At 37.4% G+C, this 15,349-nt stretch overlaps 2 protein-coding genes across 3 annotated transcripts; both read left to right on the forward strand.

The window, feature by feature from the left end:
- Positions 1–1,227: 1,227 nt before the first annotated feature.
- Positions 1,228–2,853, forward strand: LOC117338794. Of its 2 annotated transcripts, XM_033900142.1 has the most exons (3): positions 1,228–1,350; positions 1,816–1,981; positions 2,273–2,853. In XM_033900142.1, exons 1-3 carry the CDS (start codon positions 1,282–1,284, stop codon positions 2,659–2,661), a joined length of 624 nt encoding a protein of 207 aa, XP_033756033.1. In that variant the 5' UTR covers positions 1,228–1,281; the 3' UTR covers positions 2,662–2,853. The 2 variants fall into 2 exon arrangements, with proteins under 2 accessions (XP_033756033.1, XP_033756032.1); XM_033900141.1 differs by lacking the exon at positions 1,228–1,350 and having other exon boundaries at positions 1,444–1,981.
- Positions 2,854–3,111: 258 nt separating this feature from the next.
- On the forward strand, positions 3,112–4,782 carry LOC117338795. Its single transcript, XM_033900143.1, has 2 exons — positions 3,112–3,433; positions 3,794–4,782. Exons 1-2 carry the CDS (start codon positions 3,145–3,147, stop codon positions 4,078–4,080), a joined length of 576 nt encoding a protein of 191 aa, XP_033756034.1. The 5' UTR covers positions 3,112–3,144; the 3' UTR covers positions 4,081–4,782.
- Positions 4,783–15,349: the final 10,567 nt, after the last annotated feature.

The following is a 15,349-nucleotide window of genomic DNA, read 5'->3' on the forward strand; positions in this document are numbered from 1 at the left end:
ATTACGTCACTCGACGGAATGTAATACACATTAAGTTTTTGTTTATATACATGTTTTGCATTGCAATGAAAATGAAAGCCCCTGTGGCGTAACAGGTAGAAGTCTTGACTTATTAATGGAAGGTCACGTGTTCGAATATCGGAAAATGTTATTTTTATTTATTTTTTTAACTAGATTTTTAATTCTTAGACCATCCAGATCTGGGTATTTTGAGACTGATATATACAAATTATAATATCAATGAACATCTTAAATTCTGTATTTTTTCACTGAATTAACAGTAAGTGAGATTTTAAAATAAATTGTTTATTCCAATTTGCTTTAGATATACAATGTATTATATCTCTCAGCACCTGTAAGCTTCTTTCTTCTCCGTTTTCTTTTTAATTTCAAATGACTATTTCTGTATCCAAGAATTTCAAATATGTGATAGTAGCTTAGATAAAAATAAATTAAGAATGGTATCAATAATAAAGCGAAGCAATAACTATATACAATGTACATGCATCAACGTTGTAGGGAATATCATTTAAGAATTTGATAATCGATATTGGCTTGTACATGTTTTTAATTTTTGTTAAACAGAAGGAAATGAAGGCATATGATTGCATTGTTTGTCGGAAGAGGGTCAACCCAAGGGATAGGCGACCAGTTCCAAAGGCGTCCAAGAAAATAGTATCAAAACTGATATGTCGTCAGGTTACATCAGACGACCAAATATGTTCCAAGTGCCGCTTGAAGGCTTTACGTTCCAAAAAGCAGGCTACCACTTCCTCTGGAGACGATCAAGATAAACAGACCGTAACTGTAAAGGAAACCCTGAAGAGTCCACAGAATATTCAACTCAATATAAAGTCAACACCACGTAACAATAAAAGATGTGTAATCTGTAAAAAGTCAAAAAATCTCACCCGTGTAGGGTCAACTGCCATTTCTCAAGCCTTTATTGATAAAGGCGTCTACATAAACTCCCAAAGTCGTTGCTGCAGGGAACACATGCAAAGGTCGTATTTCACCACAGATGCTCTAACAAAACTCTCAGCAACCAAGAAAAGTGAGTTTTTTTCAAGAACGGATATAACAGCGCTGATGAATGGTATCCGAGATAACGTGAAGGCAAAGGGACATATAGATTTCGACAACCCAGCGGCTCTGTCTACGGAGGAATACTCCAACATCACTGGCTTGTCCAAAGACCAGTTTCATGACTTTGCAGGACAACTGACATCATCCGTAAGGAACAATTCAAACCGCTCCTCCAGAACCTGCTTGGCTATTTTCATGGCAAAGATGAAAACTGGATTACCCAATGCCATCCTAGGGACAATTTTCAACTTGAATACTGCACAGGTATATTATCTATATTTTTCTATAATTTAACGAAAGCTATACCTAGACATTTTATTTCACACTATGATGTCACTATCCCAGCGATATTTTCTTTATGTCTTGAACAGTCAATTGTAGCTACTGCATTGGCCGAGTGGTTAAGGTGTCCCGACACTTTATCACTATAAGATCTCCACCTATGGGTTGTGAGTTCTAAACCCGCATTGGACATTTACCAGGTACTGATAGTAGGTCCTCTATACTGACGGTAGGTCGTCAGGTTTTTTCTATGTATTCCGGTCTTCCTCCACCTCCAAAAACCAGCACGCCCATAAATGACCATGGTTGTTAAAATGAAATGAACCAATTCTTGTCTCTTATATCTAATGCGATGTGAATAATATGACAAACTATTATATAATCTATGAAAACTACAATTTTGGAAGACCTAGTTGTTATTCTAGTGCACATTGGTGGGTTTTTCAGGTTCAGAGAATTATTCCTCGCGTACGACAATGCTTGATGGAAACACTTGTGCCGACACACCTTGGATTTGGCCATTTAGCCCACAACGACTTTATTGAAAAACACACGACGCCAATTGCCAAGGAGCTGTTTACGACAGGAAAAGAAGCCGTCCTTGTACTCGATGGTATGTTTTTCCACGAAACTGTTAGCTTAACACTATAATATATCTGGTACTGAAATTCAAGGATAAATGTTAAATATTAACAACCATAGTATGCGGTCAGTTCACACAGTAGAACTATACATATGTGTAATTGTAAATGTAAGTTCTTCATTTACCATTGAATATGTGTCTGAAAAAAAACCTATTATTCATTTGTAATATGATACATCTGTTTGAAATGAATGATGCGTTAAAATGTAACCGTAAAATTAGTACCATGTCCATATACGTATATTATTTATGTTGTTTTAGGGACATACCTATACATACAAAAGAGTATGGACTACAAATTCCAGAGGATGTCCTACTCACTACATAAGAACAGGCCATTGGTAAAGCCTATGATGGTGGTAGGAACAGATGGATACATCCTGAGTGTACTGGGTCCATACCTGGCTGACTACGGCAACAACGACGCCAGCATCACCAAGCATGTACTGAACCACAACCTTGAAGAGATTCGGACATGGTTGAAGAAAGATGACGTCTTCATTGTTGACCGTGGGTTCAGAGACGCTGTGGAATACTTGGAAAAGATCGGATTGAAGGTAGAAATGCCCGCTTATCTGGCCAAAGGGAAAAAACAACACACTACGGAAGAGTCCAACTTGTCCCGGTTGGTGACAAAGGTAAATTGTTGAAGAATTTGCGATGAATGGCAACTGATAAAGTATTCAGGTTTTAAACACATTTTTTACTGGATACTAACATTTTTAGATAACATTTGTCAACAATACGTGTGTGAAAATGTTGAAATAGCCTTTATCAGTGATTACATAATATGTACCATGTACTTCGTTAATTGTCTGTATACTTAGTCAGTTGTTTGATCTCGCGTTCACCTGATGCCGTGCTGTTTAACATAATTCAAGTTAATCATGCTGCGTTCATCATGACAATTAAACATTGTGCAAAGCATTTAATTGTTAAAAGTACTAGAAAGTAAATAGAACATCTTTATTTCCTTATTTTAGGTACGTTGGGTTGTGGAAAGTGTCAATGGGCGACTGAAGCAATTCCGCCTCTTTGACAAAGTGTTGCCAAATACACTTGTCCCTCATGTTGGAGACCTTGTCAAGATCGTGTGTGCCATTTGCAACCGGTACAAAAAGCCCCTTGCCAGCATGGATCCAGAAACGCAGGCCGTTGCCGTGCAGATGCTCGAGAGAGCAGGAAAGATTAACAGCGTCCAGGTACTGATAGAAGAGAATAGCTTGTTGAACAAGAGGTCGATTTATAAACCGTTGGACGGAACTTCCTCTACAGACCTGGATGACTTTCCTCACCTATCATTAGATGACCTTAGGAATATAACCATGGGTGTTTACCAGGTGAAACAGGCTCCAGCATACACCAAGGAGCACACTGATGATGATGGGGGATATGAACTGATGGCATGCCGTGACTTTCCCGGTAGGTAGTGATTAGACTATCTCTATTACTTATATAAACACTCATGTTTACATCATTACTATATAAAAGCAGCAATATTTGCATGAATGTGAAATATAATTGTGCACGTCGTTGAAAGCCGAACATTCTTGACAATGTAATGCATTGATTACTTTTGAAATCCTTTAATATTTTGCTCCAAGTTTGTCTTCCGATGATCAATGCCCGCGACTGTGACATAGTAAGCATAGTCTTTGACATGCAATATTAAAACAGGGTAACATCTTTGATAATATAAATATTGTGGCCATGGTGGGTTATAATTACTTCAGTCACAAGGAACACGGCAGATATAATTTCAATTTCTTGTTTATTCTGCAGATTTGCTGAGAGTAAAGATACAGTCCAGACACTCCAAAAACGCGATCCACACCCTCTGGATTCAGTACACTTCAGACACTGGGAATATTCGGGGCTGGTACTGTACGTGTAAAGTAGGCGCCAGAGTTGTTGGGTGTTGTGCACATGTTGCCAGTGTCCTTTGGTTTCTTGGCTGGAAACGACATTTGCCAGAGGATCAATTGGGAAAACCTGGACTAGCTTCATCTTGTTTAAATGCTTCGTCTTCGTCAGGAACATTCTCTAGTAACGATCCGTTGGAGGAGTGAAGATTGCACTGTGAATGACTATGATTTATATATTTTCTGAACATACAATGAACTATATTTCTTCTTTATGTTTCCTCATTTTGTTTTTATTATTTGCCAATGAACGATTCACAATCTGACACAATTTAATGCCTAAATGTTTATTTATTAACAGTCTGTTGTCTTTCCTGACTTCAAGGTTTGTTTTAATTCTTATGCAATACTCCATTACAAATGCATTATTTGCACATCATATACATGTAACTGGTTTCTTTTTCAATGTACTGATTTAATCCAACATAGTTCATAAAAATGAGTTGCAAACTCAATTCTTTGCACTTTATACTGATTCCATAATTAATTTTCACGCAAAAATATTAATTTAGCTTGTGGTTGCTAGGGATTTAAAACTGTTGCTATGGAAGAAATGCATGTTTTTGTTGTAAATAACAGTTTTTTCCTGATTACTTACAATACATGTATTACTTTAAGTGTTTATCAGAATTTCATCGTACATTACAAGGCTATGTCAGACAAAATTTTCTCAAAATATAGCAAATATGCATACTATGACTACATGGTTGTTAGGGACCGTTGCTAGGCAACGAAAAAGGCGATCGCCTCAAATCATGCATTTCTGCAAATACTAACACTAGGTCTATGTTGTGTGTGATAATCAATTATATCGGATGTGGAGCCAAAAATAGCCTATAGTGCACTTAGTCCTTTAGAAGAGTTTCAAAATTTATCTAAAGAATTTAGACCTGCCTTATTCTGCCTGCAGGAGGTCATGCTAAAAAACCCAATTACTTTCAGAAATTTCTCGCTCTACAATAGCATCGCAACGGTAGGAAACAGAGGTGGCGCAGCTGTAGCTATCCATAAAAGTATTCCTCACAGAATTATCACGTTAAACACAAATTTACAGGCTGTTGCTGTCTGTGCAACTTTACACAGACAAGTAACTGTCTGTTCAATTTATCTTCCTCCGAGTATTGCTTTCACTTGTGAGCAACTTAATAACCTCGTCTCGCAACTCCCAGCACCATACATAATTCTCGGAGATTTTAATGGGCATAACAGTCTGTGGGGCTCCCCGAACACAGATGAGAGAGGAAGACGTATTGAGGAATGTATAGATAAAAACAACCTGTGTCTTTTTAACAATAATACCCCAACATATCTACATCCTGCTACAGGCTCTCGTACCCACATAGACCTATCATTATGCCATCCATCCATTTTACTCGATTATGACTGGAGGGTAAATGATGATCTATGTGGGAGTGACCACTTCCCTATTTTTCTTCGGAATATTGGGACCCCTCTTGATAAACCACTTCCTCGATGGAATGTGCACAGGGCGGATTGGGGCCAATTTAAACACCTGTGCAACGAGGAGCTTACTGTAGAAAAATTCACTAACCTCGATGACCCAATTAAACCTTCACTGAAACGATAACTTCTATTGCCACAAAAACGATACCAAAGTCCGTCCCAAAACCTACAAAGTTCCTTTTATCTGAAGAATCTTTTATCAATAGATCCGGCCGAAAGGCAGCTCTAAGACGATTCCTGACTTCCCCTACAACTGAAAATTACAATAATTTTAAAATTTGGAGGGCGAAGGCTCGGCGATCTATTATGTCCGACAAAAAGAATAGCTGGAAGGAATACATTTCTAAAATATCTTCAAACACATCATCAAAAAAGATATGGGATCAGATACGAAAAATAAGTGGAAAACGAAAAACGGCTCCAGCATCCCATCTTATCAACAATAGCCAAATTTTCTCTTCTACATCTGAAATTGCTAATGCATTTGCTAAAAATATAGCCCATAACTCATCCGCCAAAAATCACTCCAAAAAATTCCAAACTTTCAAAAAAGACAAAGAAAAGAAACGTCTTAACTTCAAATCATCCAACACAGAGAGTTACAACAAGCCTTTTGATCTCCAGGAGTTGCTTGAATCGCTAAAAAGATCGACCGATTCAGCAGCTGGGCCAGATGAAATTCCGTATCAATTCCTGAAACATTTACCAGAATCATCATCACGATGTCTCTTATATATTTTTAATCAAGTATTCGCTTCCGGTAAGATCCCCGAGTCTTGGAAGGAATCTACAGTTATTCCAATTCCAAAACCTGGTAAGGACACCAATGAACCAAATAATTATCGCCCTATCTCTCTAACAAGCTGCATCTGTAAAACACTTGAACGGATGATAAACAATAGACTAGTTTGGTTCCTTGAATCCAATAATATTTTGAGTCCACTCCAAAGCGGATTCAGAAACCGCAGAGGAACAGTAGACCACCTGGTCGGATTAGAAACCTTTATTCGAGAAGCTTTCGCAAAGAAGGAACATCTTGTTGCTGTGTTCTTTGATCTGGAGAAAGCATACGATACTACATGGCAATATGGTATTATGAAAGACTTGCATGAAATTGGTGTACGTGGGAATCTCCCTAAATTCATTTCAAACTACATATCTGACAGACATTTTAAGGTTCGCGTTGGCTCAACGTATTCTGAAACAGCTAAACAGGAAATGGGAGTCCCTCAGGGTGGGATCCTTTCCGTATCTCTTTTCGGTCTGAAAATCAACAGTATAACTAAATGTCTCGGTAAGTCAACTGAAGGGTCTCTATTTGTTGATGACTTCTTGATCTGCTATAGGTCGAAGAACATGCACACGATAGAACGACAACTTCAACAATGTTTGGGCAAACTACAAACATGGTCAGATGAAAACGGCTTCAAATTTTCCAGATCAAAAACTGTCTGCATGCACTTCTGCCAAAAACGAAAGCCACATAATAATCCCGATCTAACATTAAATGGAAGCAAAATTCCAGTTGTAGAGCAAACCAAATTCCTCGGACTAATTTTCGATTCAAAACTCTCCTTTGTTCCACATATTAAACACCTAAAGGATAAGTGCTCAAAGGCAATGAATATTTTACGCGTACTATCCCACACCGACTGGGGTGCGGACCGTGAAATGCTCTTGCGCCTTTATAGGGCACTTATTCGATCAAAACTCGACTATGGGTCCATCGTTTATGGATCGGCACGGAATTCTTACCTGCAAATGTTGGATCCTATCCATAATCAAGGATTACGTCTAGCACTTGGTGCTTTCCGAACAACACCAGTGCAGAGCCTGTATGTAGAGGCAAATGAACCATCTTTAAATGACAGAAGGAAAAAACTTTCTCTTCAATATGCCGCCCAATTGAAATCCAACCCGAAAAATCCGGCTTTTGACCTTGTTGTCAATCCGCAATACCAAAACATATTTACTCAAAACCAAAAACTCTTACCAACAGTTGGCATTAGAATTTCGAATTTTCTTCATGAACTTAACATAAGCTTAGACAACATAGGCGAATACACCGTATCGGATGTACCGCCATGGCTTGTCGAAACACCTGATATTAACCTTACTCTACACGTGAGGGCAAAATCGAGTGCATTACCCGAAGAACACAAATCCTCCTTTCGGGAATGCATTAAAGATTTTCCCGATCACGTTCAGATCTACACTGATGGCTCAAAAGATGGAGTAAAGGTCTCCGCAGCATGCTATTCCGATCACCATTGCTCTTCAATCCGCTTACCAGATGGTGCCTCTATCTTCTCTGCGGAAGCATGTGCCATCGTTTTGGCACTCGACCATATCGAAGAACAACGCATTAGAAAGGCAATCATTTGTTCCGACTCTCTATCTGTCCTTCAGAATTTACAATCACGAGATCCAAAGAATATACTCATACAAAACCTTGTTTTACGAATATCTCGTATCTTAAAAAAATGCAAAATAATACTATTTTATAGACTTTGATGTCTTTTACGTTACTGTCTTTGACGTTCTATTTATATAACAAAGTTCACATAATCTACTCGTACATATTATTTCACATAATCTATTCGTACATAAATATATTTTACCATTTTTAACCACCTTTTATCATAATGATGTAAATATACGATACGGATGCTTTTAAAAATGACAAATTTTATCCGATTTTAACTTTAAAAATAAAACATGTTAGAATATTGTTTGGCCCTAAATGACCCTAGTTGTCGATGGGCCGTAAAACATAAATAAACAAATAAACAAACTCTAAAAAAAACACATGCTAAAGACTTGGGTGTATGGCTCACTCTGAATCTTAACTTTTTATTACATGTTAGATAAGTGGTTGGTAAGGTCATGTCAATCTACATATTTGGATTTTCAAAATGTTATTCGCTCTCTGTAAATTAGTGCAGTCAGTTAGATTGCTGCTCTGAAATATGGTCACCATATCAAGCAACACTCGTACACCAGATTAAAGTTGTACAGTTTTTTTTTTTTTTTTTTTTAATTTCTGTGTTTTAAATCAAAATTAAACGATAATAGTCTATATTACATGTAAATTTGTAAACAATTCAACTTACCTAGTCTGGTATGTACGCATTAATACATGTATGTTTATTCAAATCTGTGCATAGCCTGCTTGATCGAACTTTTACAGGATAATTTAACCTTTTTAGTTCCACATCTATTTTTGACTAGGTCGAGGACATCAGTTCTATTTCACATGTGTATGCACTTTATATACCGTATTTGCTCTTACTATGTAATTAATTTACTCTTGTTATACTTTATCAGAGACATATATATATATATATATATATCACATATGTGATATATACGTCTCTGATTTTATCAAGTTGTTATCAATTCTGTGATTAGACCTTTGGGTTTTAAAATTGAAATAAATAATGAATAACTCCATAGATCACGATGACATTCTCATTAAAGTTGGAAGTTTTATGAAGCAGCCTTACCTGTAGGCCATAATTATCTCTTATTGTTCTACCTTTCACACCTAGTATCACTTGGTCCACAAAATACCTTACCTTTAGTTAACCCGTGTACAACATGCTGTGTTGTTTGTACCATTGCTGACAATTACAAGTAAGACTAACTACCCTAGTTTACCTGTGTGATACTGTCTGGACCATTTGTACCCTATACATGTAGCCTGACCAGTGCATATTACATGTAACTGTTTTAAAGGTTAGACTATAGCACAGTAAAGGTAATATTGTTTATTTGACACGATCTTCATCTTGGTTTCCATCGTAATGCGTCGACTACTACTAGGATCCGCCATTTTTTATCACACTAAGATCGATGGACCATGTGACTTGACTTGTTTTTTGTAAGAGTGTTGTTTTTTTCTATACAAAGATACAGACAGATTTATAGTCGTATCTATTTAATTCTTTAATTTAATAACTTAATCCCTTATAAAATCATTTGCTGTCGCTACATTTCTTTTTTGACGTTCGGTAAGTATATTTAACTAAATTTCGTTTCGATAAAAAATACACTCAGCAAAATTTTCTACCGAACGGTTATGAGACGGTCTGCGAGTGAAAATAGGTAAACGCAAATGCTACGGTAATGCTACGGTGAGTGGACGCAAACGGTACGGAAATCCTACGGAAATGGTACGGTAATGCTACGGAAGTGCTACGGAAATGGTACGGTAATGCTACGGAACTGCTACGGAAATGGTACGGAAGTGCTACGGTAATGCTACGGAAATGGTACGGAAGTGCTACGGAAACGCTACGCTTAAATCGGAACTGCGAACGTACACGGGTCTGTACAAGGAGATCATTTTCAAGCGCACGGGTTTCTAATCCATCTTTCTGATAACTCCAGTCATGTGGTCGTGATCCATACATTTATTGTCCGTTACACTAGAGACGTGCTATATGTACGTCTCTGGTTACACTTACCTGGCACTTAGCAATGACAACACACATTTAAATTATCCATATTTATGCTAAAGAACCAAATTTACCGACAAAATGAACTAAGATCATATTGCAGTGATGACTTCCGGTTTCCTTCGGTGTTACGAACACACTTGACAGGGCTGTAGTTTTGGCGCCAAAATTCAAATCTATTCTTTTTTTGGTTAAAATCGTAGAATTTAAGACACGATATCTTTGTTATCTGACAGTGAATTTTTTAATAAAAAAATCTTACACTAAAGCATGCTCTTATTATTATTAGGACAGTTTTTAAACAAAATTAAACGACAGAATAACAAATGTACGCGCAATTAATTTTTTTCTAGTTTGGAAATAGGCAATACTGAAGGCTGAATTGAGGTAATTTCAACAACAAAGGGTTGAATAACCGGAGAAAAATGCCTTAACTGAAACAAATTTTAGATTTTATTAAGACAGACCGTTGTTGTGTAGAAATTGAAATGCATTCTAATCTATTTTTCTATATTTTTTGCATTCATATCCTAACATTACCCTAAAGGTTAAAATAACAACTTTTTGGGGGTAGGGGTAGGTTAAGGCACAATATCAGAAAATCTGAACGGTCAAATTTTAAAATAAAAGAATATATGTTTAATGATTCGTATAATGGTTGACTAGGACAAAATTTGAAGAAAATTAAACGATAGATTTTTTTACAATTAATTTCCCAAGTTAACATCCAAATCGAAATTGAAGCCCATTTTTGACCATTTGTAACATCGTTATCGTAAAAATAATGGAGAAAAGAGCTTTTATGAACTAAACTAAGTCCTAACTATCTTAAGAGCAATGCCATCTCTCATTTAAAAGAAAAAAATATAGTGATACACAATAACACATTCTGATTCAGGGACAATTTCTTTCAATATACAAATTATCACTTTGATCCTATTCTATGTCAAGGATGGTTTGTTTGAGACACCGTATCTCCATAACTGGTGATCAAAACTTAAAACAAAATCGCTTTTTAACAGTGTGTATATACTTATTTTAGTTGACAAAATTTAAAGAAAATTAAACGATAGGAAAATTTGCCCTGCAGGTAGGGCGTAAGAATTGTACCTGCTGCCCCCATTGCATGATCGTAAGAGGCGACTTAATTTGGGATCTTATCTTTTCTCTTCTTTCTTGACAACTTTCTTCTTCCTAACGTCTCCCTTGACACTGCCTCACTTTTGGCCTTTAGTTGAGCGTTCGCCCCTGTGAGGAAGGCTTTGGGTTCTGTCCCCTGGCCGAGACATACCAGAGTCTTTAAAAATGGTAGTTGCTGCTTCTGCTTAGCGCTGAGCATACAAGGAGTGGGACGACTGGTTCGCCCGTTGTCAGTATAATGTGACCGGGTGGGGTGTGCTGCTGGGTGTCTTCGGCAGTATGCTTCAGTGAGGTAGCACTATAAATCGGCAAAAGTTCCGGCCTATCACACGGAGACTTAACACGAACATACCGCAGCCTCCCAAAACACACATACGCACTCACCACACGCATGCATGTCGCACGCACGGGAGGCCGTCCTTAAATGACCTTAGATGTTAATAGGACGTTAAACAAAATAAACCAAACCAAACTGTTAATAGGACGTTAAACAAAATAAACCAAACCTAACCAAACACCAGAAACAAAATATGACGGCAAATAGCTTATCTGTCAACATACTTTTAAAGTATAAATAGTAATATAATAGTTAATAGTTATGTTATAATGCAAGTAGTATTTTATCAATAATCGTCGATTACATGGTCAATCAGGTTCAGTTTCATCAAGTCGGATTTATAGTAGACAAATCTAAGACTGGATCCGGAAATATGGTGTTACCGTTAAAATTTTAAAAAGGCCATCTAGTTTAAAACAAAAATTGAAATTAATTCCTTATCGAATATTGAATTTAAATTAAATATGTCGTTTGTTGAAGAAGAACGTTTCTTTGCACACTACATTAGAATAACTGAAAACCAGTTTCAAGTTTACCATGTTTTGACTGATATGTTAATTTGTAATTGGTCGATAGGTGCTTTATAGCAAAACTGCACAGGTAAAGTATTGCTTTTCTTTCCGTGTAGACGATGAGGCCATGGCAGCACACACTTTACATAATATATACACATGCTATCTAATAAACGATTCAGAAATAGTCGACGTTCACGCACCTATGATTAATTCATGTTAGATAGGTAGCATATAACAGTCTTAGCTGTTTTGTTTTTTCATAAAATTTGTGAATATGTTTGTTATTATACAACAATGATCTATAAAATATCACATTCGATTGAAACTATCTTCGTTGTGACACGCTACCGTTATATCAATCACGTAGAAGGGGATGGTAAAAGGTACCAAATGACTATTGTCCCAAGCTTAAGCTACCATTGCAGGCTCCTTTGGTATATAGGGTTGTACAAATTCAAAAGGTTGACCTATGGTAATATTGTCTTATTTCATACCGATGCATCTAAAAATGTTCAGTGTCAAGGTCTTGTCAAATAAATTAGCTTAATCGAGAATGTCAGGTCGTGTTAAACAGCCGGAAATCGTGCAATTAAAAAAAGAATATTTGCATGAGGACGGATTAAAATTCACTTCATGTCACCACATCGATCAGATCAGGCCATTTAAATATGAAACGTTAGCGGTAAATAAGAAAAAAAGTTAGGACGTGTTAAACTTGTTCACCCTGAAGATGAAATATCACATATCTTCAGGGGAAAAAGAAAAAGAAAGGAAAAACCAACACGAGTGCTTAAATTTCAGTTCATGCCATTAGATAACTTGGTCAGATCACTTAACGGTAATCGCTAAAAAAAGCAATTGAAGAGAACGAGATTCAAGGATGTATATAAAGATGTACTTGTCCTAAGTAATTCATCTTTAAGTTCAAATGACCAAGTAGTTGTTAGACAGGATGTAGTTTTCTATGGAGAAATGCCAGATTTTAACACCTGCACGGAGGTAGTTATGCAAGTGTAGATATAAAGGAATTAAAGTAGACCAAGTTGGGATTTCAGTCTAACGAGTCACCAAGGTAGGAGTTTTTAAGGTTTAAGTAGGTCACGAAGGTGTAACAACAGGTGCACAAGTAGTTAATGACGCTGTGAAATGTAGGTCAAGTTACGATATCTTATATCTTGTATAGGATATCTTATCTTATATATAAGATATCTGATATCTTATAAAATATACTAGATATCTTACATAATTTGGTAATATAGTAGATCAACATTACTCCGCGAATAAATGATAACTTGGCTTGCCATATATTTCAGACATAATTTCTACAATAAATAATTCCTTGTCTGCACTGACCACAGCTGGCTCCCCTATTTTAAATTGCTGGAGGGACAGATAGCACGCGGCTTTAGGTCTTTAGTTTATTGGTTTGGTTTGGTTTATTTTGTTTAACGTCCTATTAACAGCTAAGGTCATTTAAGGACAGCCTCCCGTGCGTGCGACATGCATGCGTGTGGCGAGTGCGTATGTGTGTTTTGGAAGGCTGCGGTATGTGTTATATTAGTTCTGTGCCATCTGTGTAAATAACAACACACACACTAAGACTGTGTTCCGCCATCACCGGTACTGTATTCAGAACGCTCTCGTGACCCTGTAGTCGACGTCATACAAATATGTGTACAGTAACTATAGTCTGTTTCATAATACATGTATATACAATAACATTACATCCCCCTTTGTTGGTATTTTTGACAGATATATTACATCCCCCTTTGTATTTTTGACAGATATATTTTCCAATTGTTTATAGATGGTATTATTGTTAAATCACTAATCAAGAACATTTAAATGCAACACTATTCTAAATTGACTAGAAATTATCCAAAGTTTGAACTAGAATGAATGATAAACTATAAAAAGTAAATTTAATTCAGTCTTTTGTATTCAACTATAACTGAACTAACATAGTCACATTCCTCTATCTAAATACATGCACTTGCATTGAGAACCTCAGAATGAAAACGGTTTCACGGCAGGATTTCAAATATGGTATTTAAAGATCTAGTTTTTGAGCTGGTTTAGATATTCTACCAGGCCTAGTCACTGTCACTTTACACGGTTTGGATCCACCATTTGCTTTGCAGGGTTTGGGAGATCCACCATTAGTCTGTATCCTGTGTTGGTCTCCATTAGCTATAGGTTTCTCATCATCCAGTTCCTCATCTTCATCCGAATCGGGGGTGTTACTCTCTGGTTGTTGGATTTGACCCGAGACTTTGGTCAAATGTGCCCGATTCCTCCTATAGAGTGTACCTCTAGAGGTCTCGACAAGGTATGACCTTGGAGTGTCTGATCTTGACCTGACAGTACCTGGAATACAGGTGTCCTGAGTCTTAATCCACACATTGTCACCAAATGAAAGCTCTGGTTGAGTTTGAGCTCTGTGACTTTTGTCATAGTTCTTTTTCTGAACAGTCTTACACTTCATGTCCTTCTTAAACTCCTCGATTCCATTTCCGGTTGGTATAAGAATGGAAGGATGAATAGGGAGGGTAGTTTGCAGTTTTCTCCCCATAAGTAGTTCTGCCGTACTTTTCCCCAGTTCCAACGGAGTGCTCCGATATGAAAGCAATGCTAGATATGGAATCACAGGACTCGTTAAGGAGCCTTTTCACTGTCTGTACGGCTCTTTCAGCCTCCCATTACTTTGAGGGTATCTGGGACTGCTGGTAATATGTTGAAAGCCGTACTCATTGGAAAACTTATGAAATGTCTCCGAAATGTACTGTGACCCATTATCAGATATCAGCTGCTGTGGTATCCCATGTCGGGCAAAAATTGACTTCAAATGATTCACAACAGCATGCGAGGTAGTATTGTCCTCCAATTGTGCAATTTCTATGTATCGAGAGAAATAGTCCACCACAAGTACATATTCCTTTCCGCGCCAGTGAAATAAGTCTGAACTGACCCTTTTGCCAAGGCCTTTCTGGCGTAGGAGTAGAAATCATTGGCTCGGCTTGAGCTTTCCGATGTTTAGCACATTCCTGACAGTCGCGAACCATATCACCGATGTCGCGACTCATGCCAGGCCACCACACTGATTCTTTCGCGCGACGTCTACATTTGACAATTCCCTGATGTCCTTCGTGAATCTTGAACAGTATATCTTTTCGGAGAATGTCTGGAATGACTAGACGACTATTTCGCATTAATAGACCATTTTCAACATTGAGTTCTTCGCGAACTGTCCAATATGGAATAGCGCGCGTTGATAATTTGGCCTTTTCTGGCCATCCGTTCCGACAATATTTCACAAGTTCTACGCAAGTCGCGTCCTTCCCCTGTTCACGTAATATAGTCGTGGTTCTCTCTGATGTGGCAGGTATCTGATCCATGGCATAATTGACATGAGCAGCCACTTCCTCACAAAGTTCCTCGTCAATATTTTCCACATTGTCGATAGGCGCACGCGATAAAGCGTCAGCGATCCGAATAGACGA

Source organism: Pecten maximus, chromosome 12, assembly GCF_902652985.1.
Source record: "Pecten maximus chromosome 12, xPecMax1.1, whole genome shotgun sequence".
Taxonomy (NCBI): Eukaryota; Metazoa; Mollusca; class Bivalvia; order Pectinida; family Pectinidae; genus Pecten; species Pecten maximus.